Source organism: Oxyura jamaicensis, chromosome 7, assembly GCF_011077185.1.
Source record: "Oxyura jamaicensis isolate SHBP4307 breed ruddy duck chromosome 7, BPBGC_Ojam_1.0, whole genome shotgun sequence".
In the NCBI taxonomy this organism is placed as follows: Eukaryota; Metazoa; Chordata; class Aves; order Anseriformes; family Anatidae; genus Oxyura; species Oxyura jamaicensis.
The window spans coordinates 6,897,894-6,924,607 of NC_048899.1; the positions used below are offsets into that span (position 1 = coordinate 6,897,894).

The window sequence follows — 26,714 nt, forward strand, 5'->3', positions numbered from 1 at the left end:
TAAGTGACTCAAATTAACCAGGTTCAGGAAAGCTTATTAAAACACAGCCTTTAAACAACAGCTACACAGGTAACAGGCAAAAGAAATGTGTTCCACTGACAAAACTCAGTGGAATACACTTCTTTTCCAATGCTGTTGCTGGCAGCCATCTGTAATATTCATATACAGTTTTAAATAAAGATTACAAAATAAGCTTTCAAAGGTAAGCAGCAGCAACCACACCAGCAAGCAGTCTTAGCTTACTTAAACAGGAGTTTTCCATTAAATCCCTTTTGCAAGACAGCAAGTAAGCACAAAAACTAGTGGATTCTTTATTTGTCTGTCACTGGAAAAAATGCACAAAAGAGCTATACTTAATAGCCTTTGCCTATAAAGCACAGGTGTAAATTTTGGACGAAGCTTTGGCTTGTCAGCTCCAGCTGTGCCACTTGCAATCTGACATTAAAAAAACATATATAAAGACTCTACAGCCTGTCATATTCCCTTCTTACGGAGCAGCCCAGCTCCTAAACTACCTACTCCATGGATGGTCAGAAAGAAAACGCTTAAAAGCAGGGCAATGGTCTCAGTATTTCATCTTGTTTTCCAAAGGCAAACTTCCTGCAACTATTTGTCAGCACAAAAGAAAAAAAAAAAAAATTAAATAGGCAGTTACATTCAATATAAATCTTTCTCCCAGAAAATGGGATACAGAAAATAGCAAAACTTTGTAGCCAACAAAATACTGTACATTTTCCCCCCAGCTCCTGACTGCAGCCCCACATTTGCAAGAGACACCAGCAAACTCTGCATTTTGTGTTTTAAACTGAAACAATGCAATGAGATGACTAGAAATATTAGAGAACTTAGCATGCTCTCCGAGGGATGGATGGATGGATGTTCAGTTAAGTAAACAATGATGAGTCTGGAAGGAGGAGAAAGCAGCTTTTAACTGCTCTTCCTAGTGCAGAAGGATTCAGGCAAGGAGCTGCCAAGCTCAGGTTTAGAGTTCAAATGCTGGGAACTTGGCCTTGGTTGGCACGAGCAGGTCAGCAAGAAAGTAAATGGTTCCAGCCATTCCTGAGAAAAAAAAAAAAAAAAAAAAAACAGGCAATGTGCTTCAGGAGATCTTGTATGAGCACCAATGCTATTGGTTATCTAGGGTGTGAATGAGTCAGGAAGACAGAAGACAGGAAAATGTTTTCAGAAGGACCTAAGATAATTTCCAAAGTCTGAGCCTAGGTTTCCCAAGCAGCTTAGGTACTTCTGCAGGGAGAGCATTTTGAAGTTAATCAAGTGTTGAAAAACACCTGGGAAAACATGATGGGTCTCCCCCCTTCCAGCCCCCTCCCTTCTGGCTTTACCTGGCTTAAGAATCTGAATGTCTTTGCAAAACTTTGGACCCTGTGATACTGTTGCCTCAGATCCTCAAAGATGCATCTGCCTTTGTTTGTTGGTCTGCAGCAAAGCTGGGGAGACTTAGGTTACCTGAGTTACCAGTTCTTTCAGCAACACCTGCTGATGGCAGATTTTTGGGGAACCTTTAGCAGGAGTGACGAAGTGCTACAGGAGCCAAAAGGCCTACAAAAGCAGCCTCACTTATTCTTCGCTTGTGTTTGAAATAGAACTGGAAAGCCCATGGAGGATTTTAATCCTTAAAAAGGCACAGAGGAGAGACTGCCTGAGAAGCCGGGCTTCAAGGTACCATAAGGCAGACTTCGACCTGCACCCATTAATAATTCCCCTTGAGATCTGTGTGCAGAATCCGTGCAGGAGGCCCTAGAGGACAAGATGCTCCCTCCAGCTGGAGCTCCTGGCCTGTCTTAAAAGACACTGCTTCTGTGAAAGGGTAAAATCAGTGAACACAATTTCCCTCCTGTTCTTTATGCCGAGTTTTGCAAAGACCTCAGTGGAACTTGTATTCAGTTTTCCTCACTGCTGGACTGGCTCAGGTCCAGGAGCAAAACACAAGAAAACACAAGCTTAGAAATGGAGGTTACCTTCAAAGAGCGAGAACGGTGTATCTGGAGTCCGACACCCGTGTTGACCATAGCTTAAACACCACTCAGCAAACTGGGAAAAGAAGAACAAAAAGCATCTACATTTCCTTGGAGGCGTCTTAAAACAAATACCACCTTCATCTTCACATTATCCCTTTGCAGAACAAGGCTTCTGCAGGGTATTCCTTCTGTGCAGGCTGTCAGGCAATGACTGCACTGCGCAAGGACTGTGCTGGTGCAACTGGTCAGATCTAGCTGCACCTCTGCCATGCTAGAAATGAGGTTTTAGAGGAAAGAGCTGTGATGTAAAATATGCAAAAGTGAATAATCCCCTCTCCCTTCCTCATGCAGGCTCTCACCTTGCAGGCCCTGTACAAGTATTTCATGTTCTGAGTGAGGTTGTACAGTGCTAGGAAACCGTAGGCATTGCCGGCTGTCCCGTGACAGAGCCCGTAGCCTTTCTTCAGTAACCCATACTGCCAGATCACGTCTGCGCACTGCAGGGCATCATTTAGGTACTGCTGTTCCCCAAACACCTGTAGAGACAAGAAATATTCCTCCATGCTGAGCCAATTTCCTCCACACAGAGAGAGCTCCCCTGTGTGAGCGGGGAGGCCTGGGTTAATTAGCTCCTCTCCTGCTTAACAGTACGACTTTGCTGCCTGTTTTGATGTGATGAATGGGGCTGTGTGACTGTTACTTACCATACAACTAGCTATCACCATCAGCCACATGCAGCGGGACACCCTGCAAGGCTGATGGGTTATTTTCAGGAATAAATTTAAAACTATAATTTAATAAATTTAAAAACAATATAACTATTTAAAAAATCATTAAAAAATGAAGTCTTTAAAACAAGATCTGCTTCAGTCAGTGGGCCCTGTGGGATGATGATTTTATTTCTTTGTAAGAACCCATCCTGCTTTCAGGCGGGGGGGGTCTCATATGTTTTCTGCGTGATGAAATTCCACGTTTAGGGGCCCCCAAAGGATCTTTGCAAGATTTCCGGTACCTTGTATGCCTGGAGAAGCATGTAGATAACACCTGGTGCCCCATGGCACCAGTGGACGAGTAGGTCTCTGGTATCATCGATGCAGGGAGGGTAATTGCCCGATGGGAACTTGAGCTGGCAGACGTAATCCACACTGGGTTTGACTGCGTTGTGCAGCTTTACTTGGCTCACTCCCAGGCCAGGCTAAAAGAGAGAAAGTGTTAAATCCAGGAGACTGTTCTGTCCCTCCCTAAAAGGTCCAAAATCCACCTGAAACGTAGAAACAAAGCCACCTATGGCCATGTCCCTTCTTGCTCCTTGTAAATGAAGTGTTTTCTTTAGTCCAGGCTTTCACGTGTCCCAAGTACCTGCTTGGCTCCAGGCTGTCCTTCAGCAGGGACTTGTTCCCAGATACCTCGTGTATCCCCCAAAACAAAGACTGCCCAATGAGTGTGATGCAGCCCTCAAAGCAAGAGAAGAAAAGTCTTTTCCTGAAGATAAGAATAGTCTCAGGTACTTGGCTTTGGAGTAAAGAGGTAAATTGTATAAAACCAGCATTAAGGGTGAATACCAGGAATGATTCCTAGCACCTAGAGCACCTCAGCTCGGAGCTGCTGGGCCAGTCCCTCTGGAGGGCTGGGATGTTGTGTTTTCACATGTGTTTCTAGGTAATTGCAAGGCAGTGACTTCACCACTGACCTCAGATGAGAGCAAGGGAGGGGCTTCAGTGTCCACTCCAAATGACACTGCCCCGTACAAAATCTGCACAGCTCTGACCTCCTGTGGCAGGCTGCAAGGAGGACTCCAATCTAGGGATCACGCTGTTCCCAGGTTGGTAACTTGGAAATTAAAAAGTCAATACTTGTGCTGTAAAAGCACTGGAGATAGGAGTCCAACATCCTCCTCTCTGTGTTCCCTTTATCTGCTTCCCCCAAGGGTTTTTGTATGTTATGCTCAGCTCGTCTAGGCTCCTTGTGCTTCACACAGCATGGCATTTTATGGGAGACTCAGGCTTAAAAAAAAAATAAAAAATTAAACCAGCCTAAAACTCGGTCCAAATTTGAGCTCACAGCACACTGCTGTCTTCCTTGCCACCAGTTAGCTATTCTTTAGACCTGGGCAATAATCACCTCCCATCCTCTTCTGCAAATCTCCTTCTGCTTCAAAAGCACCAACTACCCCTTACTCTCTGTCATGTAAGAGTTAAATTCACAGGAACTCTGCTCCTGTAAATAGGCATTAACTTTGAGGCTCCTACTTCAGACCTGAAAAAAAGCTCAAGCCCTTGGAACCTGGTGAATTTTTTCCACCTGCTGTGAGTTAGGTCTAAAAAAAATAGCCCCAAAACCCCACACCTTTATCTATGAACCTTGCTATGTTAAAATAATTTGCATCACTCAGTGGGCACTCTTAGTGCTTTGAAGATGCAATCTTGTTTATTGCTGTTATTACACAGCTTAAGCACTGTAAATTTATGCACAAGGTGACACACACAGGGGAATTATCACACTGATTTCAGAGCTAGGGAAGGGAAGATTCCCAGAACTCCACTGAGTTGCACAGAACCATAAGAAAGACAGCATCAAAGCAAAAAAGCACCGCAGCTCCCAGCTGCTTTATGGAAGTAAAAAGTCCCAGCACTTTAATGTTTAGATAGAAGGCCTGATTCGGAAGGCATTTCCCACTTTTCTTCTATGCATATAATCTCTTTCACCATGTTTTTCTTACAGATTATTGTTCTGTAACGATCTGAGATTGCTCCAAGTAACCAGCTTAACAAAATAATGCTGAAAGCCCCCAGATACCAACAGAGGGAAATACGTTATAAGTAATTAATACAAGGCAGGGAAGCTCAGACCCTGCTGACCCACAGGCCTTCACTATGTGAAAGTGCTGGTATAACACAGATCTTACAGACTTCATGGAAGTGGAAAAAACTATCTCACACGCTTGGAGAAAACCATCAAAAGTGGTGACACAAGATCAAACACAGGAGTAAGCCTCTCAGGCAAGGGGTCTTGCCTAGCTGGACACCACCATGAGCCTATTCATTGCCCCTCCTTATAGGAAAGTGAAACAAGTGCTACCTGTCTCTTCCCTCCAGGTACCTCTTACCTGCATGAGATAGTAATAAATCCCAGCCAAGCCGTGGGCTGCCCCAACGTAGTACTCCTGGTACCACTCGTACATCAGCGGGCTCTTAGTTGTAAAATTCCTCCTTTTGGCCAAGCTCTCTCCAGAGGCCACAACTGCTTCGCAGACCTGTGTGTGGGAAGAGATGTGGGTGAGTGAAATGCTGCTGTCTTGGAGCCAGCACAGTGGGTATCCTGATAAAGAACAAAGCTGCTGTTAACTCCCCTTGTGCAGTGGGGAGTGTGGGTGAAGGAGTGAAAGTGATGTCAATTCAGTCTGGGCATTTATACAGAACAGGGAGGGAGGAGGGGATGTACTGCTGCTTCTCTTAAAAAGAACAGCAGCAGGGAAACCTCAAGGTGGTTTCTCGCTTGTTGCCAGAATTGTCTGCATCTGGCACTGATTTTTTACCTGCTCAAAGGTGAGTGGGATGGGAAGAGACAGCTAACAAATCAGCAGGTGGGTAATTCAGCCTCCACTGTTGAGAAGCCACAGTACCTGCTGAATGTGACTTTGAGGGATCTTTTCCTCTCCAAAGTGCTTGTTCACAAAGAGCAGTGCATAGAGGTAGCCCATGCGGCCATACAGCAGTTCATCTGGCACCCGGGGGTCAACCTTGTGTAGGTGGAGCAAACTATAAAGAAAAATACACAAGGGAAATCAGAGGACAGTCAAAGCCATGTACACAAGCCGTGACACTGGAGCTAAAAAAAAACAACCAACCAACCAACCAAAACAAAAACAACAAACAAAAACAAAAAAACGAAAAAAGCAGTTTGTCCCCTAGTCCTGCCCACACCCTGAGATCTGTCAGACAAGTCCCTGTGTCTCAGCATCCCAGTTATGCAAGGTGCAAAATCTCTCCTTCTCCTGCTTTTTGTTTGGCTTATTGCTTTAGTCTGTTTAGCTCCCTGCAATGCTGTATGCTAAAAGTCAAGCTAGTGCTGCAGGTATGTGAAAACAGCTCACCCCTTATTCTCCAAAGTCCTGATAGCAAAGCCCCTTTACTGCCATGCCTGCAGGTGTCCAGAGCTACACTGTCAGTGGAGGAAGAGGTGCTTGTGTGAGCTAGAAATCTAGGTAAGAGGTGGGGAGAAGCACTTGGACACGTTGTTTAACATCAAGCTTCTGTAGGACATGGAAGAAACTTTCTCTAGGAAGAGTTACACAACAGTGGACCACTCAGGAGGGCCTGAGTGCTGTGGGCTGCCTGGTGGGCAGCCCCATGATGACAACTGCTTGGCTGGCACCAGGCTTTAGCCCACAGCTGCAGAGTGGGAGCTCTGCTGGAGTTGGAAACTTTCTGAGCCATTTTTCTGTCTATTATCATGTTGCAAAGTTGGTGATATTCCTGTTGTGATAATGGTGACAGAGCTCTTCAGGATGGTACTCCATAGTCCAATTCACTCTCGGTGCAAGTCTTCCTTTTGGCCCCTCTCCACACCACCCTCAAGGTAGATGTCCTTCCATGTCCGAGCAGCAGGCAGGGGCGTGACTGGTTCTGGCTTTATTTTCCTGTTCATCTCCAAGAAATGATGGCCCTCTGAAAAATGCCATCACTTTTGAAACACCACCATAAGCAGCTTCAAGGCTGTTTCTTCAGCTGATTCCTGATGCAGCTGCAAGAGAGAAAGGGCTAAAACACGAGAGCACTGTGTGCAGGGCTTCCCCGTCACAGCAGCGTGAGGAACAGAAGAGGCACTTTGGCAGCCCTTGCTCCCAGGCAGAACTAGGTGCTGCAAGGAAAAGAGGCAAGCAAATGTCCCAGGTACCCTCAGAGCACAGAGAGGATGCTGGGCTCTGACTCCTTTTGGCAGGAGGGTTTCACTTGGCACTGGACTCAAAGTGAGCAGAGATATCAGAGGAGAAAGGAGAGAACAACATCTTGAGGTGGACTGGCCCCGTCTCCTCTTGCATCGCTCCCTGGGGATGTTTCTCACGGACTAAACCCAAGAGACAGCTTTTGCACACAAGACTAGGAATAATCAGGGTCCTGGCAAGCCTATCTGGCAGGGATCCTGCTCCCAGCTGCGTGGGCTGAAGAGAAAACCTCGCTGCTTCCCCATGTCTCCTGTCCCCACGTCCAAGGAAAGAAGATGACAAGGAGGGCTTCCGAAGAGGAATGCGGCACTTCAGCAGACGGGCTGTGCCCAGCAGCAGGCTGGCAGGAACAGATGCTGTCTGGTGATGATGCTCAGCTTTGAGGATATCAGGAAAATGTCAGGTGCAATAGCAGGAATGGGTTGGTGGATAAAAAGTAACACCCATGCTTGGGATTTTCAGCAGTGTGGATGTAAAATCTTCTCTTACTGAGGAAATCTGGAGCAGCTGGAGCTACTACTCTTGCTCCCTTCACATTACTGCTTCTAGCTGCCTTCCCAGCCAGGGCCATCAGAGGAGAAGCTTGCCAGCAGTTTCTGTCCTTTTAGATACATGGGGCAGGGCTGCACAGCATGTGTGCAGTGAGAGATACCCAGGCTGCTGCTGCACAGACTATAATCCAAATGTGTTTCTCAGGTGCGAAGGGGTAAATCAAGGGCCCTGAAAGAAAGAGTCACTGCTTGCAAATCAGCCTGTTATCTCAACTGCCAAAAATCACTAGTTTCTGGTCGGGGAAAGTGAGGCAGTTGCAAAGCAAGAGGGGGTTTTGGTACGCTACTGCCTCTAAAAGCACGCCTCTGACCTGCTGAATTGGTGGGAGACAGCAGGGAAAAGAGCTCCTGATTTTCACAGTCTTGGAAAATGGGCTGCCCTGAAATGTTACTCTCCAGAGCATAAAAGCACATTTCTTGGTTATGAACTCATTTAGGCGAGAGCAAGGAGAGAAGAAAACTAAGTTCCTGTCTTTCCCACTGCAGGGAGAACCTGGCTGATGAATTCTCTCCTCAGTACCCAAAGATGAGGCGCTTTAAAAGGCAGAACAAAATGGAGAGAGGCTCTCCTTCTCCACAGCTGTAACAGAAGTGCACTGTCCAGACACTGCAGAACTTAGCAACCCTTCTGTAACTAAAAAGCATATTCAAAACCCACTTAAGAGCTTTGATCAAGGGAACTATTTCTCAAAGAGAAACTCTCTTTTTAAAGGTAGCATGGTCAGGCTAACTGCTCTGGGAATTGGTGGTAGAGAAAGGACAGTGTAAATGTTCCTTCAAAACTGACACAATTTTCTCTTTCTTCCTCTTAGATGTATGAAGAAACCCATTTCCAAGGCTCTGCTCTCATTATGCCATTAGATGGCAGTGCAGGATTAATCATGAGTTTCCATTCTGCCACAACATTGTAGGGAGAACAGGAGGGATACGAGAGGGGGAGATCTACAGCAAGAAAAATTATGGATTTTCCATAACTTGGGGCTTATGTACTGACCACAACTGGCTGGTAGTGGTTGACAGATCAGTTGCCTTGTTAGCAAATTCATTAATTATAGTGAGATTCACCAAACACAGTATTAAGCAAAACCCAAACCACAGAGTATTTCAAGAATAAAAAAGGGAGATCTGTCTTCAGACTCACCACATCTATGTAAGTGAGAAGCTATTAGTTGAAGGAGTGGGAACTGGTTGTCCAAGTCATACCGGACCCTGAGATAACCAATCATGACATTTTAAATCCGTATCATGCTTGACGTGCTCATGGCTGTTTTAAGGACATTCAGCATAATTCTGAAGTGCCTGGGTTTTGTCTTGTTTGTGTGCTGACCGCTCATAAACAGCATCTCTACGCAGGGCTGTTTCTCATCCTCTTAAACTTATCTCCCTTAAGCAAGAAAAGCTTGCAACTGCAATCTCCTCCTCTCTTTTTCTTTCCTTCCTCTGCCATTTGCTGATCTGATTGTAGGACTGCTTGTATGTCCTGTTTTTTCTTAAGTATCCAACAAAAATACATTTGAAAACAGTTGAAGAAAGGCAGGAAATAGAAATAAATGAATCATAACCAGCTGCATTCAGCAGTTGAAAAGGATGCTCAATCGTAGGTTTAAGTCAAAGCCAACTGACAAAGAGCAAGTGGAAGCAAGTGACATGCTTCTCCTTCTTATCAAAATGGCTGTAAAGCTAAATTTAAGGGTTCCAAAAAAATTCCAAACCTCCAATTAGTTTTATTTATTTTTTAATTTGGGCATTTTTTTTCCTGTGTTACCTAAATTATTTCTAAAGTGGCAATGGCAGCTAAGCAATATCCTTGCTCCCCTGCCTGCAGCCCCAGCCAGGCAAACTTCTTCAGGGCAGAAGTTTGCGTTTCCTTCCTATGTTAATGAATTCTCTGCCTCTAAGACTGTGCCAAAATCTACTCAGGCTTGGAGGAGTGGGCCTGGAACAAGCCCAGACCAGTTCTACAAGCAAGTGCAGGATGAACGTCAGGTCGAAGACATAACCACACGTTTTACCGAGTGATGCAGTCTTCTGACTGCTTCTGGTTCTGCAGTTTGTGGTAGACGACAGCAGCCACTGCCAGAGGCCCAGCGTCTCCGCACAAGAAAGTGATGGATCGTCTCGTCAGACAGCTCAGGCTCTTCTTCACGTACTCCTGGGCCACGTGGAGGTAGGCTGGGTCTCCGTACACATCATAGAGGTGCAAGTACAGCAAGGCAATGCCTGCAAAAGGAACACTAAGATTGTAACCACCACCACCGTTTGCATCTTGTTTGCACCATGGCTGCTTTAAAAAGCCTGTCCCTTAGCCTCATCTCGGGCGTAACCCCCGGCTGCAGCATCCTCATGCTGTTCGTGAGTGGGCTGCAAGTGGAGACAAACAGCAGTGTCTGACCCAGGAAGGCCTGGGAGGACAGCAGAGCCCCTGATACACAGGTTACACGCTATTTTAGTAGTTGGGAGCAGAAGAGGAGACCTAGACAAACCCATCTAAACCTACAAACCACACCTGGGACTGTGTTGCAACACAGTGAAATTAAAAAAAAATAAAAATCAAACCTTCAAAACAGCAGAAAACATCAGGCAAGACAGGACTTGTGGCAGAGTGGTGCTGAGGTGTTTCTCTGTCTCAACTGCTCTTTCCCATGCCAGGAGGTGAAGGGCTGGGTCCCTTAGCTTGGATCTGATTAACGTGACAGATCATCAGCACTGAGAAGCATCCCACCTGGCTCTATTTTTTTTTTTTTTTAATTTTCATTTTTACCCTTCCCACTGGGAAGTATCAGCAAGACTGCTACAGCTCTGTGGATGCCAGCTGCAGCTGAGCAAGTCCCGAGCCCTACCAGAGGGACTGGTGCATCCTACAAAAGAAAAGAGGCTGCACATTTTGTCGAGTTGCAATGGTCTGAAAAAGATGAGGTACCTGGAATGCTGGATAGAGCTGCACGGTCTTCCCTGGATGTTTTCAGTGGGGTAGGCAGTTATAGAAATAGCTCTGCTACTAAGAAGTCGCAGCAGTTGCTGTCCCTGGGCTCTGTCTGCTCTGGCTTCATCCAGCGCTTGAAGCTTTTAGTATATAACTGCATTTGAAAGGTCTGCCACGTTCAAACATCCTTCTGATCTGGAAAGCATCCTCAAACATGAACTGGAAAAAGCTGCTGGTCTGTATCCCTCTGAGAAAAGCTCCTTTCTCTCCTCAACAGCAACTATTTCTGAGTAGCCATAGGTTCTGTGTTTAAGCCTAAATTAATTGAGCCAACCTTTGCAGATTTTGATGTTGCAAGGGGGGTAGGGTAGGAAGAAACATGCTGCAAAATTACTTTATAAGGTACCAAGGACAATTTTAAATTTAGATCACTTTCTCATTTTGCATGGGTAATCTCCAAAGCTTCGTGCTTCAGACAATTCAATTTCACATGTATATTAAGGGCAAATTTCCATTTCCCGCTGAAGTTAATAACCCTGTCCTCTGTCAAAGCAGTTTAGTGTCAGTATTTCCAGGGAGAGAAGCCCAGCTGCATGGTACCATCACTCAGGTTTATAAGGACATGGACATGAAGCCCTTCTTTAAAGAGAACCCTCCTCTTCCAGCCAGCAAATGCAAAGTGACTCTCCTTGATTTCGTTAGCACCTAGCACAGCCTCTAGGCTCTTAACAAGCCCGATAGCTGTCTGAGCACAACTTGCACTCTTGACTTATCTGCTTTAATATACAGCTTTTTGCTTTCTAAGTAGCTTCTATTCCCACTACCATCATACCACCCTAATTATGTCCATAACTACCACACCAAGAATGCTGCTAGGACTGAATTCTCAGAAAGTAAACGTCTCACCATTGTTTTCCTCTGACTTCCTTGCCTCTGCTCTTTTTAACATTTCTCACCCTCCTTCCCTCCCAGCCCAAGCATTCTCCAACAATCGCTCTGTTGGAGAAGACTACAAAAAACGTTGACCTGTATTAAGGGGTGGGAGTAAAACCTTTGCTTGCCCAAATCATTTGTCTTTCCTTCTTTAAAAAAGCTGTCAAACTGCATCTAAAGACAATTTTCTCAACTCATGCCTCAAGGGATTCATGTTCCCAGGACCATCAGCAGAGGATGAGGCAGTGCTGCCTGCAGCTTGCTCTGTTGCTACCTGCGAGCCCACGAGTAGGGAAAATCAGCAGAGGAGAACAGGAGCATGCACAAAACTGCAGTGTTTACAGATGCATGTAGAAGGATACAAAATGTAGTCACCTGCGTGGGAAATGTTGCATATTGACCTGCCTGCCAAGATGCAGACGGTCATTTCAGAGGCAGAGCAGTTTGCAGACAAGTTTCCCCTAATGGACTTGGCTCAAGTAAGCTGTGCTGCTCTGCAGAAGTTAACCCGCAACTCTGCCTCAATCCCTCTGCAATACCTTCCTCACCCCAGCTGACTACGTAGGGTAGCAGGCTGACATGGTGGTTTTTGGTATGCTTTCCATGCCATAGAAACATTGCATCCTTGATCAAATGGGACCCTGTAGACAGTGGATCTGCTCCATTGCCATGCACCCCAGAGGTCTGTGCTCAGTGTCACAGCTGGAAATGTCTGTGACCTGTTTTTGTGACCCCTCAGACTCCTGATTGTTCCCAGCAGAACTGCCACACTGCAGCTGTCATCTGCTACTGCCAAAATTTTAAGGGCTTTGTTCTGTTTATCAGTTATGATTGGTCTTTCCTCTCTATATTTTCTCCAGAATTCAATTTTTTTTTCTCCTTGCAGTGTAAGACCTTACTGCATGCCCACATGTGGCAGAGAATGCATCAGACATTACTTGGTGATGCAGAACTGTGGTGAACATGTGAACTATTAACAGAACAGCCCTACTAAGGCTCTGATAACTAAACCTGCCATCCCTAGGGTGCAGGGAGCCAATGCACTGGAGAGAGAATGACCGACACCTGCTAGCTGCAGAGAATCACGAGGCAAAAATCAGTTCTGTATATCTCACATCAAAGCCTGTTTATTTAACATCTTCACTAGGACGGTAAGCAGCATCTCTCTCCTCTTGCCATCCTGTATGAGCAGATGTAGAGGGTTGCTTTGTGCTAAAGACTTCTTTTGGGGAGGCATAGGAGGAGATGTAAATGCATGCAGTGGGAACAGATGTATTTGCATCAATCAGCTAACGCTGATGGTCCTGATTTTAGAAGCCATTACCTCCAACAGAGCAGACATTGCTGTAGACAGAAGACAAGTTCTTGCTGGAGAGCTAAAGCACTGCAACAGGCTGAAAAAAAATCTCTCTACCATATTCTGTTGGTCAAACAGAAGTAAAGCTGTGTCTGGACTTCCCCCAGGTTCCTTCTGTTGGGTTGCACTACCGCTGCTAACAGTTCTGCTGGTGGGAGACAGCAGTGAGACAAAGTTTCCCCCTCGTGCTGGATGAAGGTGAGAGGAAGCACTGCTTGGTGTCAGCTCCACTGCAGTCCCCTTGTTGACAACATTAGCAGGAACGCCCATGAGACTGCACTGAATGTGCCTCCTTTCCTCTGTGAAACGACCATGCTGGTTCAGCTGCTGTGCCTGACAGCTGATTCCAGTTCAGGTGCTGGACAACACCAGCAGCTGACCCAGCGTGGTCCTTTCACAGAGGTCCTCAGGTTGCCACAGGAGGAGATTTCTGGGTCACTCAGCCAGCCAGCACCCTTAACACAGGATGTCAAATCTAGAGGGAAGAGCAGAAACTGATCTCTGCACATATCAGGAAAGCCTGATGGGAAATCTTTCGGTGGGAAATCTGATGACATTTTAATGAGTTAGGCATGGGGTAAAAGTTACAGAGGGGTGGAAAAGCTCTACTGCCCAGCTCAAAGGATAATGAGCATCTTTTCTGGTGCAGAAGTGTGGGATGTTACCTCACATTCACAAATGCATGCCAAAAGCGTACTGAATGGGAAAATGAGCTGTCTTCCATAGAGGGTCTATAGTCCTATGTTTGGAACTGCCTGGGGGCTCATAGGTGCATTTATTGCAGCTTGCCTTCCTGGTGTGTTGTGGGATATGGGGTGTCTCTCAGGATCCCTCAGCATCTCCAAAAAGAAGACCTGGTAATAACACTTTGCAAAACCTTTCTCCTTCTGGGAAAAAATAAAAAATAAACAACCCAGCCCAAACCAAAATACCCTCTATCTCATCACCAAATCCTAGAAGAGGCTGGGTTAGAATGAATATACAGAGGTCATCTGATCAACACCTGGAATTAAAGCCAACTTCAAAATACACCTCATTGCTCAGAGCCTTGTCCAGTCTAATACTGAGCATCTCCAAGAATGAGAGATTTCACAAAAACTACCTACCAGGCACCAGGCAGGATGTAGCTTATGTGAGGGACGCAAAGCATTCTCTTCTCCCTCCTCAAATGCAGCCCCACTGCATCTTACTCTGTAGGGATTATCTGAGCATTTCTGTTTTTCTGAACAGAGCTGTAAGGGGATGTAAGTTCTCTGGGTTATGAGGTTAAAACTAGGATATGACATTGAAGTGAACAAAAGGCGTTTTTCCAGAACATTTCTTGAACTTGTACAGTCACAATTTCTTCAACTGGTACAGTCAGAATTTCTACTCATTCTTAAGTGGCTTTTCTTTCATCTGGAGTGTCTTTTGAAGAGTCCTTTCAAAAGGCAGCTCAGCCCTTCTCTTCTCCACTTGCCCAGAGGCCAGCCAAAAGCCACCTGGACTCACCAGTTTGGTTCAGAGGCCCTCAAGCTCTAAAAGCCATGACTAGACATGGCTCAGGAACGGAATGCTTGCATGGGAAACAAATCCCAAAAGCACTGCCAAAAGGGCAGGAAGGAGGATCTCTCCCTTATACAACATTTCAGAGGGCAGACCACCCCATCATCTTGGGACCTCAACAGCCAACAGAGAGCAGACTCAGGAGCTTCCTAGCTTTTGTAGTCAGCAAAGAGGTGACAGCAGCAAAGTCAGACTTATTCCATTTCTTTTCCACCATCTGTCCTTCCAGTCTAGGTAGTCTTTCAAGCACAGCCTCCCGCGCTACAAGAAAGACCAACACATACCTGTAACTCTTAGGCATCTTCACATTTGGTAACAGGCGAGAGCGTCATATTTCTGCAAGGATTTGAACTGCTTCTGATTCAAAATTAACTTGTGGCAGTTTACCTTCCCTCAGTCAATACTTTGATAGTAGTGAAACAGATTAAGACTGCAAAAGAATTTGCAGCAGTCTAGCTAACTGATTATAAGACAAAACAGAACACAACAGCTGAGCCTGGTCTACAGCCAGGCACGTACCAGGCTTTGCCTACAGGGCCCTGATCTCTATGGGGAACTGAATGAAACCGTAACAAGCAGATTCAAACGTGTTTTGAGGGCATTCAGCTGTACACTGGATAATCTGGATCCGAAGTGCACTGTCACTGCCTCTGAGCTGAAAATGCGAGTCCTACCTTCCCTCTGCTCCATCTTCACGTGCTAAGAAGCTGTGGCTGTGTGGGGAAACAGGGCTCTCAAGTGTGTTGGGAAAGAAACAGGCACCAAAGTAAAATGCCAGCATATGCTGCATATTACAGGGTGTAATGTAGTACGCTCAAGTATGTTACATTTCACGCAGAGTTTACGTTAAGAGAGGCATGTTTCAAATCTCTCTTATTAGCGGCCACAAGAGCACGGGTTGATTTCAGACTGCTGGGCAATGATTTACATGAGAAGATACTCAACAAGCCTCTTCTACTTAAGCAATTAAGGGAAAAAGCTGCTGTCTTGGCCCAATTAATTTGCTCTCTGGAAACCAGCACTGAATAAATTAATATAGCTAGGATTAGAAAAGAAAGGAGGATGACTCACATACAGCGTAATATCTGCAAGCTTCTCTTCTCTGGCTGTGACCCACAGGAAATCTGTCCACAGGCTTTTTCTAATCCTATTCGCCAAGGCAAGAAGGTTATATGCCCAATGAGGAATGATCCCAGGGAGGAAAAAAAGAGAAATGCCTCTCAAGAAACCACTAAAATAAATAAAAAAAGCAGAAATCCTGCCAGAGCTCACAGCCACTGTCACTTTACAACATAAGGCTCCCTAAGGCAACCCTATGAAAAGGAAAGTGTTTGCCTTCTCCCTGCAGACTTTCAGAGTACACCTAATATCAGCTAACTGAACTCCTGTTTTACCTCCTGTATTCCTCTGGCCAGAGGTAGACTCCACTGCCAAGCCAAGCAGCATCATCACACCTGAAGGCCATCATCACATCCAGAGTGCTTTTCACATGAAGGGAGCTGAGGGAAGGCTGAACCCCTCTCTCCCAGGATGAACTCAGCCAGTACTGAACAAAAATTCACATGCAGAAGCATTGAAGTGCTGCCAGGCAGCAACTGGAAAGAAAAAAAAAAAAAAAAAGAAACACATAATAGTCTTCTCCCACACTGGAATTCAACAGTGGCATGGTAGCATTTCTTATGAACTGTGTTGGAGTGCTCTTAGTGCCTGTTCACCTTACCAAAATTTTCAAGAAGCCATTTTTGGCACTGCTTTCACCAAGCTGCAACATTAGCTTAGCGTCAACAGAATTATCACGATTCTTCCAAGCAAACTGTTGGCATCAAGTTCCATCGTATCTAAGCTCAAACCAGCCATGCCCAGATTATAACATGGAAAATTGCCATTTAGGATTGCAGTGTATTGGAGGAAAAAAAAAAAAAAAAAAAAAAAGCAAGCCACCACAGTGAAAAAATCCTGCAGCAGTCACAAAAGTAACTGCACCTATCCCAAGATCCCTCCCTAGAGCCTGGCACAGTGCAGAAAAAAGCGCCTTGAAAGCTGACAAAGCGCACAGCAGAAGCCAAAAGCCAAAGAGGATGAGACAGAGAAATGTGTCCTCCCTGGCTCCAGGGGGTAGGAATAGGGTGGAGAGGGTAGGGCACGCTGCCAAAGTAGCAAGAACAGGTTGAAAACGCACCACAGGAAAAAGACAAGCTCCTGGAAGCTTAGAAGAGTTTGTACGAAGAAGGCTTCCATCCATAGTTTTATTTGCATTTCTGCTCCCTCCAGCAGCTCCTAGAGCAGAACTAGCCCTGGCTGTGTGGAGGGGCACTACCTGGGGAGAAGGAGTGGCGCAATTTGACAATCAAACAGCATCACAAGATAAAACTCAGCCCAAACCAAAACGATGGACATTAGTTCAGGCTCTAAGCTCATGACTGCCACTCTGCAAGAAGCCCTTACAGGGAAATGGCCTACTATGCATATACGCATACTTCACAGAGTAGTAGTTGTAAACACCCTCACCACAGCTACATTTGGAGCCAGTCTCTTTGAAGGCTCCAATATTTGCTCTCAAGAAGATGCGTTTCAATCCTCTGGCTTTATTTGTTGCAGAAGTTTGGCACTGTTATTCAAGATCTAGTCCTACTTACCCTGCAATGCTATGGTCCTCCCTTTGCAGTTTGAGTTCTGCTGCCAAAAAAAGGTGAGTCACTGAATGACAACCCCTTGGTTTAACAGATGAAAGCATTATGCAGAAGTGCCATTCATGATACAAATCTACTGTCATCAAACTACAAAGAAACAGGCTGACTTAGCCTAACCTTGAGGACAGATTCAGAGGGGTCGAGCTCCCTTCTGACCAGATGGCTGACTTTTGTGCCCAGGGGGTCACCCTACCTGTCCAGCCAGTGTAAGCTGTGCAGTCCTGTGGGTCAGCAGACTTGAGGCCCCTCTCCATCTGCTGGAGCAGCTCCCTTATTTTGTTGTTCAGACGCTGCGTGAACTCGGGCGTCAGCTGTGCAGAATCAAGAAACACCAGAGAAAGAAAATATCAGCACACTGGGGAAGGTCTTGGTAAATGGCTGAACGCGTGTGAAAGAGCCTAGGGGGCACACAACAGGGATTTTCTCCAACTGCTGGCAGCATTCACCTCCTAGCAAGCATCTCAGAAGTCTTTGCTAGCAGCTGCTACCCCACCACCACCAGGGCCATGCCCTGCCCTGGGGCTGCAGTGCCAGCACCTGTAAGGCCTCAAAGCCATGCTGGAGGAAGATGGTTTCTTGTCCTGGCTTTAAACCACAGCCAGGCTGGAGATGGGCAGGTTGGAAGCTATGTTTGGAGTCCTGGGCACCTTCTTCTTTCTGGAAAGCTTTGCTGGTATAGGATTGTCAGGCCTTTAACCTCTCAGGAACAGCTAAGCTACCACACCAGAGAGAGTGAAAAACCTACAAAGGGTTTCTGTTACCTCAGGTTTTGCTAATGTCACAGGAGATGCTCCGATAACCGCCCACCTTGAAGGACACAGCAGTCAAGTTCTTGCCTTACTGTGGGCACACGAGGACCACACCACCACACACATTCTCACCTGCTGCCACCCCCTGCCAAACAAACCCTCGGTACAAAACATACAAAACACAGTCACCGAGATCACCACAAACCTTTTATTTTGCTTAAAAAAAAAAAAAAAGAGAGAGAGAGAGAGAAAACCCACTTTTTTTTTGCTGTTGCTTAAAAAAGCCCGCCTTCTGAGCCACCCCAGGGCAGCCCCGCCAGCCTGAGAGGCTTCGCCCCGCAGCCACCGCCGGGCGCGGGGCCGTGCAGGGAGGGATTCGGCGGGCGGGCGGGCGGCTGGGGAAAAGCGACAGTCCCCAGCCGCTCCCCCCCTCACCCAGCCCGGTCACCGCGTCCCCACTCACCCGCCCGGCAGCATCGAAGTAGCCGGTGGCCAGAGATTTATCGTAGTCCGCGTAGGGGTTGGGCAGAGCCCGCTGCGCCATCATGGTGCCGGCCGCTCGCTGCCCGCCCCGCCCAAATGGCGGCGGCCGCCGTGAGGTTGTGGGAGGCCGGGCCGGGGAACGCCGCCCCACAGCGCCCAGACCCGGCCCTATGGGGCTGCGCGGGGCTTGGGCTGCGATCTGTAGCCCCGATGTGGGGCTAATAGGGTGGGATCTCAGGGTTTTAGGGGCCCTCCGAGGGTTTGGGAGCCATTTTGGCTGGCTCTGAGGGACATAGGATTGGGGAATTTGTGGGTGCCTTGCAGCTGGCCCTGGGGGTTTTAGGGATCCTGTGGGGCTCTCTGCAGATGTTCCTGATGGGTATGGGAACTCCGAGGTTTAGGGGATGCCTTTTGGCTGGACCTGTGTGATTTCAGGACCCTATCTAGCTGGTTGTGTGGGGTTTGTAGGTGCTGTGCTGTTTAGGGCACCATTTGGCTGGCCCTGTGGTGTTTAGGGGGCCTGTGAAGCTTAGGCTGTGTGGTAGCTGCATGAGGTTAAGGGTCCTGCTGTGGTTTAGAGGCCCCATGTGTCAGGCCACGTGGGGTTTGCAGGGCCTGTGGGGCTTGAGGCTCCTTTCAGTCAGTGCCAAGGGATTAGGGTGGCCCTGTGAGGGTTTGGGAGCCATTTTGTCTCTCTCTCAGGGATGCGGGGAATTCATGGGCACCTTGCAGCTGTCCCTGTGGGGCTTAGGGGACCTGTGGGACTGAGGGGTTCCCTGCAACTGTTCCTGGGGGATTTGAGGTACATTTTGATTGTTTCTGTGGAGTTTGGGGACCCTGTGGGGTATAGGGGATACCTTTTTGCTGGGCCTGTGTCATTTGGGGGCCCTGTCTAGCTAGCTGCATGGGGCTTGTAGGTGCTGTGAGATTTGGGGCACCTTTTGGCTGTCCCTGAGGCATTTAGGGGGTTCCATTTGGTTTAGGGATCCCCTTTTGTCTGGACCTGTATATTCTGGGGGTATTATGTGGCAGGTCCTGTAGCATTTAGTGGGCCTTGTGAGGCTTAGGACGCATGAACTGCATGAAGTTAAGGGGCCCAGTGGGGTTTAGGGGCCCCATGTGGCAGGCCCTGCGGGGTTTGCAGATGCTATGGGGCTTGGGGTACTTTGTAGCTGTCCCTGTGGGGTTTGGGGTCCATGTGGGATTTAGGGAATCCCTTGTGGCTGGCTCTGTGATATATGGGGCCTGTTGTAACTGACCCTGGGAATTAGGGGACTCTGGGGGGCTTAGAGGCCCCGTGTGGCTGCCCCTGTGGATTTTGCAGGCCCTGTGAGGTTTGGGGCTCCTTTTAGCTGACCCTGAGGGGTTTAGGGGCCCTGCAGGGCTTAGAGCCCCCATTTGGCTGCCCCTGTAGGGTTTGGGGTGCCTTTTCGCTGGCACTGAGGGGTTTGAGGGCCCAGAGAGTCGGGCCTTGTGGCATTTTGGAGTCCCTGTAGTGTTCAGGCTGCGTGGTCAGCTGCATGAGGGAGTCCTTTGAGGTTTGCAGGCCCTGTTGGGTTTTAGAGGCCCTGTGGGGTTTAGGATTCCCTTATGGCTGTCCCTGTGGGATTTGCAGGCCCATTGTGGCTCTGTCTTTGAAGCTTGAGCCCTGTGGGGTTTCAGGAGCCCCAGTGGGGTTTTGGGCCCCACATAGTTAACCTAATGGAACTGGAGGCCCTATGGATGTGGTGCCTGCCTGGTGCAGGTGGTGACAGAGGGTCTGTTCCCGGAGCATGCGTTGGGCCCTGCTCCCCTCCAGCAGCAGCACTTCTTTACCCAGCTGTGAGGCCAGACACAGCGCCGATCTCTGCTTGCTGCTGCTTGCCTTCAGTGCTGCTGCTTGTTGCCTGTGCCAGCTGAGCTGTGTCATCTTTGTGACAGAAGGGTAGGTGACCATGACTTCCAGCCCTGAGTAGTGCCACCTGTCCTGCTTTTTATCCCAAATGCCCCATAGCAGTAATGTCCTGGTGCTTGGGGTCTCCTTGCAGCCCTCATGTGATGTGTCTCCCTATGCACCAGCTGTTTAAAGCAAAAGTCTGCGGGACGGTGTTCATTAGCCTGAATTGGTCTAAGTTGCCCTTACGTGCTGTGTTTCTGATTCTGTCTGGGGTCATACTGTGCCCTGTTCCCCTTCTAACCCTGCAGGCCTTTAGCACAGTGTGGCAGCCCTGCTTAGGGTCTGGCTCACAACAAGTACACAACTTGCTGGTGGCTTGGATAGAGGTCTAAGTGCAGTGGCATGCTCCCATGTGGGAGCTGAACCCACCTGGGCGGGTTAGGGGGAAACATCTGCTTTAAGAATTTTCCTTTTGGTGGTGGTCAGGAACACCCATGGGAATGCATTAGGCATTTGCATTCATGTTTGGGGCAACTGCTTTATATTAAGGATTCTGGTTTTCTGACTGTATGTCTGTTTATTATAATTTGTAACATAAGAGCTCAAAGAAAAAAATATTGCAGGGAATGTTGAGAAACACGTACAAGATTATGTGGGGTGAGGTTCATAGCCTGTGTTAGTCTTCCATCTGCAGGTCAAAATTATATTTCCTACCTTCCTTCTCCCAGGCTCAGTTCAATATAAACTTCTGGTGTAAAGAATGCTATTTCAGCTTTAGAATCTTTGTCTTGTCTTTGATTCCTTCCATATTTTCTTTTCTCTTCAGATCACTTCAAGAAAAAGATGCTTCTCCCCTGCTATACTTCCTGTTCTCCTCACCACCACCCTCAAAGAATTTTGTTTCAGTGTTATTTTCTAAATGTCTGTGGTCACTTTAGGCTTTGATGGAGTTCTTGCCCAGGATAAATCCAGAGCATCTCACTGTGGCTGTCACCTGGAGGCCAGGTAAGTGACTCTTAATAACTTGCCTATGCAGAATAGGGCAGGAAAGAAGCAAATTGGCCAGTGAGGGAATCTGTTCTCATGTTCTCACTGCAATTTCAGGCACTTTGGGGTGTATGGGTTTGGAGGGGGGGACTTTTTTGTTTGTTGCATCTGAAAAGGGTCATGCTGGATTCACTGGGAAAAAGTGATGGAAGGAAATATGTTCAGAACATATCTAGAATCTACTTTTGTGTGGAAGCAGCTGTCAGAGTCGACAGAGAAAATGGAAAGAAAACAGGCTTCAGTTGGTCTTCCTGGCAGTCCTGTCCCGAAGTTGTTCCTAGAAAAAAAATCTCTGTTCCTGAAGTGACTTACAATCAATGGCTGAAAAGATGTCCCAGAATCTTTCTACAAGTGAGAAAAGAACAGTTTGTAATATTTCCTTGTCCACTGCAACAGCTAAAATACAAATCTTGACCACATTTTAGCAGCATACGGGTCCTGGATGTTGGTGGTCCCTACTAGACTGGTAGCGTGCCTGTGGGTCCTGTAGTTACGTGACTAAAATTCATATTGCATGGTTCTCCCTGAAGAAAGCATCAGGATGCTGTGTTCCTTCCTTATCCCGTGATGATGCAAATTCCAAGTCTCTGCTGTTGTTCCAGCTGCCTGCGGACTACCTGGCATCCTGCCTGAGGACTTGCTGACCCACCTCTTGCCAGAGAGGAAATGGCTCCTCCTGGGGGCTCTGCTGGTAGGCATCCTTTGCGTTTGTAACCTCACCTGCAGCTAATCTCCAGTCAGCAGATGCCAGGTTGGGCAGTGTAGATGCAGACTTGCACGTGGCCTTTCCAAAATGGTGGTTTGGCATCTACCACTTCTGTCAGGGTCAGACTGACCTCAGACAGCAGCCTTCCTGCTGTGGACCAGATGGGCTTGGCATGGTAACCCCGTAACAATAATGCAAGGCTTGCTTGTTCTGTTTTTGCTACTGTGTGGAGGGAGTGCTGTGAGCAAGGATGACTTGTCCTTCAAGGTCTCCTAAGATAGAAAAGGGGATTTGGGAGGCTCCATGTGGAAGTGCCTCTCAGAGCATGGTCTGTGTGTTTTGGGGGGTATCACAGAAAACTGCCCAGATGAAGCACTTGGGTGGTGGGAAGAGTCTTACCTGCTGAAAATCACCCCGGAGATGTCTTGGGGCTCTCGGAGAACTACTGCAGTAGTTAACAGAGAACTCTTTGTAGTTAAGAGATAGGATCAAGGTTATATTAATCCCTCCATCTATGTTTAGTTTTTTCTTTTTTTTGTGTTGGCTCCTTTGCATTCAAGCTTTGGACAGTACGTGAACAGCACAAAGCTTCCCATCTGCATTGATCAGCCTCTCTTACATATTATTTATTAAGCAGCATCATGGATAAAGTTACTACATAATTAGGCTTGGAGTCCAAAGTGTACAAACGTATGAAAGATCAAAACCAGGGATGTCCTTTTCCTACGTAAAAATTACAATTAAGAATATCGGACATTGCTTTCTCTGTAATTCTGTGTATAAAACAGTGATAATTCTAGAAAGAAATGCTATTTAATGCTAAAGTTCTGGCTTACTGTATTTGATCTCAGTAAAAACCTCATTTATATTAAAAACTGAAACTTTTAGTGCCATTCTGAAGCTAAGAAGACTTGCTTTTGGAAGGTAAAGTAAGTATTGTATCTTGGCTTTATGATGACAAAATTTTTCATTTTAGAAGGACATCCGGAAGGGGGAAAACTGTATTTTATTTTATTGGATTCATTCTTTCCAAGTTCACTGTAAGCATGATTGCAGATTGCATTGATTATTTTATTTTAGCAGCTTCTGTAAAGAGATCAAAGCCTGAGTATTGGTCAGAGAAGCTGAGTGAAGCTAGTCAATTATATTGATAGTATATCTGGGGCAAACCTCGCTATATCCTGCCCCCATTTATTGGGGCCAGATGGTAAGCTGAGAATTCGGTTAAAAAAACCAATCCTGTCGCTATGCACACACAGTGGTGGGCTTTGAGCAGTGATTATCATCCAGAAAAGAGACCTCAGAGATGTGGTAGGTGGTTCTGCTAAAGCACCAGCTTTCTGCTCAGAAATTCAGTTTTTATTAGGAAGGGAAAAGAGAACAAAACTGAGAGTGCTGTTACATATATCGGTGGCTCACCTGCTTCTGAAATACTACGTTCACTTCTCATCTGAAAAAGCGTGGCAGAACTAGAAGAGAGGTGCAAATTACAGAACTGACCAGGCCAAAAATAAGCTGTGTGGAATGGCTTTATGTACAAGTAAGTAATCATGCTTAGGGCTGTTCAGACTGGAAGAGACATCTAAAGTGGGTTCTAGGAGATGTCTGTAGACTTTCAACAGCATTGCAAACCTAATGGGGAAAGGTGGCACACTAGCTTTCAAAGCTACCAGATGTCAACTGAAATGACGGAGCAGCCTTCCAAGGTGAAGATTATTCACATCGTTAAGCTGTGGCAGGCTGTACAGTAAAAACATACCACTGTGCCTGTGCACAGGAGGCTCCTGAGCCACGGAGTTAGGGGATATCGCTGTGTGCCTTCACTATCCTGTTCTCTGAGCGTCTGGCATGGAAGCTGGTGTGAGAGGATTTCGGTATGCCTGATGCTGTGTGTTTATATTTTGCTTTACATGTTAGTCTGGGTAGAGCAGGTAATAGCCTGAGGGCACTGTAATGGGCTGTCTCCGTGCTTGCAGCAGCCTCCTCTCACTCCAGCTACCAACACATCCCTAATCGCAGTGTGGGTACGTGTTACCTGTGGTGCTGTGGCTGTGCCCTGCTCTTTCGAGGCTCAGCCACTAGGTGCCCCTGTCCCACAAGCAGGAAACCGGAGGAGACTGCAGCGGGAAAGCAGCTGCTTCGTGTGGCTGTTTTTGCAGTAAGCAATGTGTGGAGATCAGCGGTTCTGTGCATCGGGCCACGGCTCTTTGGAGAAATGCATGTTGCAATCCTCTGTGACATTTTGTCATTTGTCATTTTCACCTCTTTGAGGCATCAGCCCGCAGTTTACGCTTTGGCTGGGGTGGGAATCCATCCTTTCTTGGTGAAGGAGAGAGTTTGGAGAGCAGACCTGGGTGAGAAGAGATCAGGAAGGGCTATGTGTGGGCAGAAGCAAGGAGAACCAGGCAGAAAGCTGCCAAGAGCTGGATCAAGCTCTCTGTTTTGGTGGTGAGGTCAATGCAAAATACATCTGGAAGACAGTAAGTCTTGCTGTGACTTTAATCGACTCTGCTCCCCGGACAGAACTGACATCACATCAGATTTATTTTGCTTTGCTGTAATGACGAACGCAGTTCTGCATCAGGCACTTGCATCTTCAATGATGTTTTTAAAGTTTGGTGTCAGGATTGGATGTGATCACCGATGAAAACATGATATGGATATGGCTCACTGCTCAGCCTGACTCTGTATTTGACATCTGTCTGTACCCGTGCTCACCTTTGCACGTCTGGAGGGTGAGCAATGCACGAGCATGACTGTTGTCTTGTTTGCTTAGCTATATGGACAGTTTAGGGTGGTCTTCATGACTTTGAGCAATAAAATTAAGCTTGACAGGTGACCTAAGGTCTCCGAGTAGCGCTGAAAAGCCCCTGGTGTTCCATGTGGTACACTATGAAGGTACCTGATACCTTACACCTTACAAAATAATGTATTGCTCGCAGTGTGCAAATGTTTTTGGGTTTATATTTTTAATGAACCTTCAATATGGAGTGTCTGCCCCCCTGGGACACCCTGGCAGTGTTGCAGGGCCTTCTCTGATGCCGCAATTCTTCGGTACCTATGCCAGTATCTTGATGTTCATTCTCCACAGCCACCACTAGGGCAATAGGTTTGCCTGGACTTGTCTTGGTCAGTAAATTTGTGGCTTCAGGTGCCCCGTTTGCCGTTCGGGAAGGTTTTAGGTATCTGCTGTGAAAGCACTGGGCACTCTGCAGTTCTCTGAAGGTCTCTCCTTCTGGATCTTCTCCCAGCTGGTGTGCTTTGTGAATATTGCAGTCAGTGTTTTCAGAGCTAGAAGAAAAGGCAGCTGGTGAGGAAGAAGGGATTCCCATTCCGACGCAAAGCTAGCCAGAGCAGGTGGTGTGCAATCAGCATCCTGCTGCCCGGAGACTGGTACTGATAAAATCTGTAGCTCAATTTCAGCCCAAAATGTTTCCTCACAACCGGTGTGCTAGAAGTCTTGCTGTAGTTTGCTGCAGCTCTTCTGGCTGCTCTCCCTCCTGCAGGTGTGGTCAGTAAGTCACACCTGTGAGAGGCAGGTAGTCGCTGGCATCGCTGGAAGCCCCTGTGCTGGAACTAGCTGCAGTTAGCTGTGTCAGCACACACAAGCCCAGAGGCAGCTTCTAAGGAAGAGGTTTCAAATCCTACCCCCCATCTGTCTCCTGCTGTATACTCCAGGGGCTAATAAGCTGAGAATGTCTGCTGAGCTCTTTTCCTATAGAATGGCTCAGCTTGGAAGGGACCTTAAAGATCATCGACTTCCGACCCTGTGATGCCCAACAGAATCAGAACGGCTTGGGTTTGCTCCATGGTTCATAGCGGTTCTCTTTGCAGAGACTTCCTAGTGCTTGGTGTGCCCCCATTGCGGCTGGAGGCTTCTTGGAGCAAAGCTGGGCTTAGAGTTACCTGGGATGTAGAAGATGGAGGTGGTGGTGTTGGCCTTTCTGACACGTTTAACTGTCTCGCTGGTTTTCCAGGACTGGAGCTCTAACAGAAGTGTGCTGGGAACACTGGTAACTAATCGTAGTAGCTGCTGGGCATCTCAACAGGCAGGCACAGTGCAGCTCCTCTTCCTCAGCTGTGGTGCTGGGCCTGGTGCTGCTCTGTGCACTGCTGCCCTTTAGGCATGGCACAGAACAAAAGTGGATGGAAAGGGCTTTTCCCAGGGAAAAAATAAAAAAATAAAAAAGCTCTGCTGGGGCTGGATCTCTCTCCAGGGAAGGAGCTGCCCCTGACCAAAACACAGCCAAAACACTTTGGGGGGAGGAGGCTAGTCCCAGCTGGCACGCGGCCATCCCAGTTGCCTGCAGTTCAGCCCTGAGCCGTGCTGCCTGTGCCAGGGTGCAGCACCAGCGGGACATCTGCTGATGGGTCCCTGCCTTGAACGCAGGGACAGGGCTTGCTCTGTGCTGGAGAGCTGCTTGCTGCTGGTCTTTTATGTATTTTGCTACATTTTTGTTTTCAGATGGGCCTTTTAAAGCTAAGATTTTAAGGATTGAAAATATTTGGCAGCTAATAACGTTGCTTGAAGCAAAGGGGCAGTTTCCTTGCAAAGTTTCCAATCTCATGGCTTTCAGCCTGACACAAGTAATATTTCATCTCAGTTCACTTTCTTGTGGCCTCTTCTTAGGATGCAGATGAACTGAAGAGAAATGAACTGCTTGTGGTGTAGGTGGACGTGTAGTAATGAAGATATTTCTCCTTTCGGATTTCTGCATCCCTCCCAAGGTGTTTTCAAATCAGCAAGCTAACAAGAAGAAACCTGGTGCATATGGAGGGACTCTTCCCAAAGAAGGCTCCTGGATTCAGGGGGCAGCAGAGCGCAGATTTTGGACACTTAAATGTGAGCCCGTCTGCAGGTTATCACTTGTTCACTTGACTAGACTGGTTGGTATCGTTTCCTTTTGGAATGATGAAGGTACGGCAATGT

At 47.2% G+C, this 26,714-nt stretch overlaps 2 protein-coding genes across 8 annotated transcripts in view; one reads left to right on the forward strand and one right to left on the reverse strand.

The window, feature by feature from the left end:
- Window positions 1–18: 18 nt before the first annotated feature.
- Window positions 19–18,286, reverse strand: LANCL1 (LanC like 1). The gene is made up of 9 exons (XM_035331125.1): window positions 18,136–18,286; window positions 17,117–17,234; window positions 9,488–9,695; window positions 5,602–5,737; window positions 5,086–5,232; window positions 2,992–3,174; window positions 2,339–2,515; window positions 1,980–2,052; window positions 19–1,059 (listed from the first exon to the last, which is right to left on the reverse strand). Exons 1-9 carry the CDS (start codon window positions 18,217–18,219, stop codon window positions 983–985), a joined length of 1,203 nt encoding a protein of 400 aa, XP_035187016.1. The 5' UTR covers window positions 18,220–18,286; the 3' UTR covers window positions 19–982.
- Window positions 18,287–18,361: 75 nt separating this feature from the next.
- Window positions 18,362–26,714, forward strand: part of CPS1 (carbamoyl-phosphate synthase 1) — a 113,463-nt gene continuing 105,110 nt past the window's right edge. For 2 of the 7 annotated variants that reach the window (XM_035331112.1, XM_035331113.1), the window contains exons 1-2: window positions 18,368–20,079; window positions 20,858–21,036. In XM_035331112.1, the coding sequence (XP_035187003.1) occupies window positions 20,951–21,036 (86 nt within the window). In that variant the 5' untranslated portion in view covers window positions 18,368–20,079; window positions 20,858–20,950. Of the gene's footprint in view, window positions 20,080–20,857; window positions 21,037–26,152; window positions 26,628–26,714 lie in introns of those variants that run through there. The other 5 variants (XM_035331120.1, XM_035331122.1, XM_035331121.1 and 2 more) reach the window with 4 other exon arrangements.

Excerpts from the sequence above, each read along its gene's own strand:
- LANCL1 (XM_035331125.1), bottom strand. The coding sequence starts at position 18,219 with ATGATGGCGCAGCGGGCTCTGCCCAACCCCTACGCGGACTACGATAAA. Across the intron at positions 17,235-18,135 it reads ACTTCGATGCTGCCGGGCGG|CTGACGCCCGAGTTCACGCA; the intron begins GTGAGTGGGGAC and ends GATTCTGCACAG. Across the intron at positions 5,233-5,601 it reads CTCAAAGTCACATTCAGCAG|GTCTGCGAAGCAGTTGTGGC; the intron begins GTACTGTGGCTT and ends TCCCACACACAG.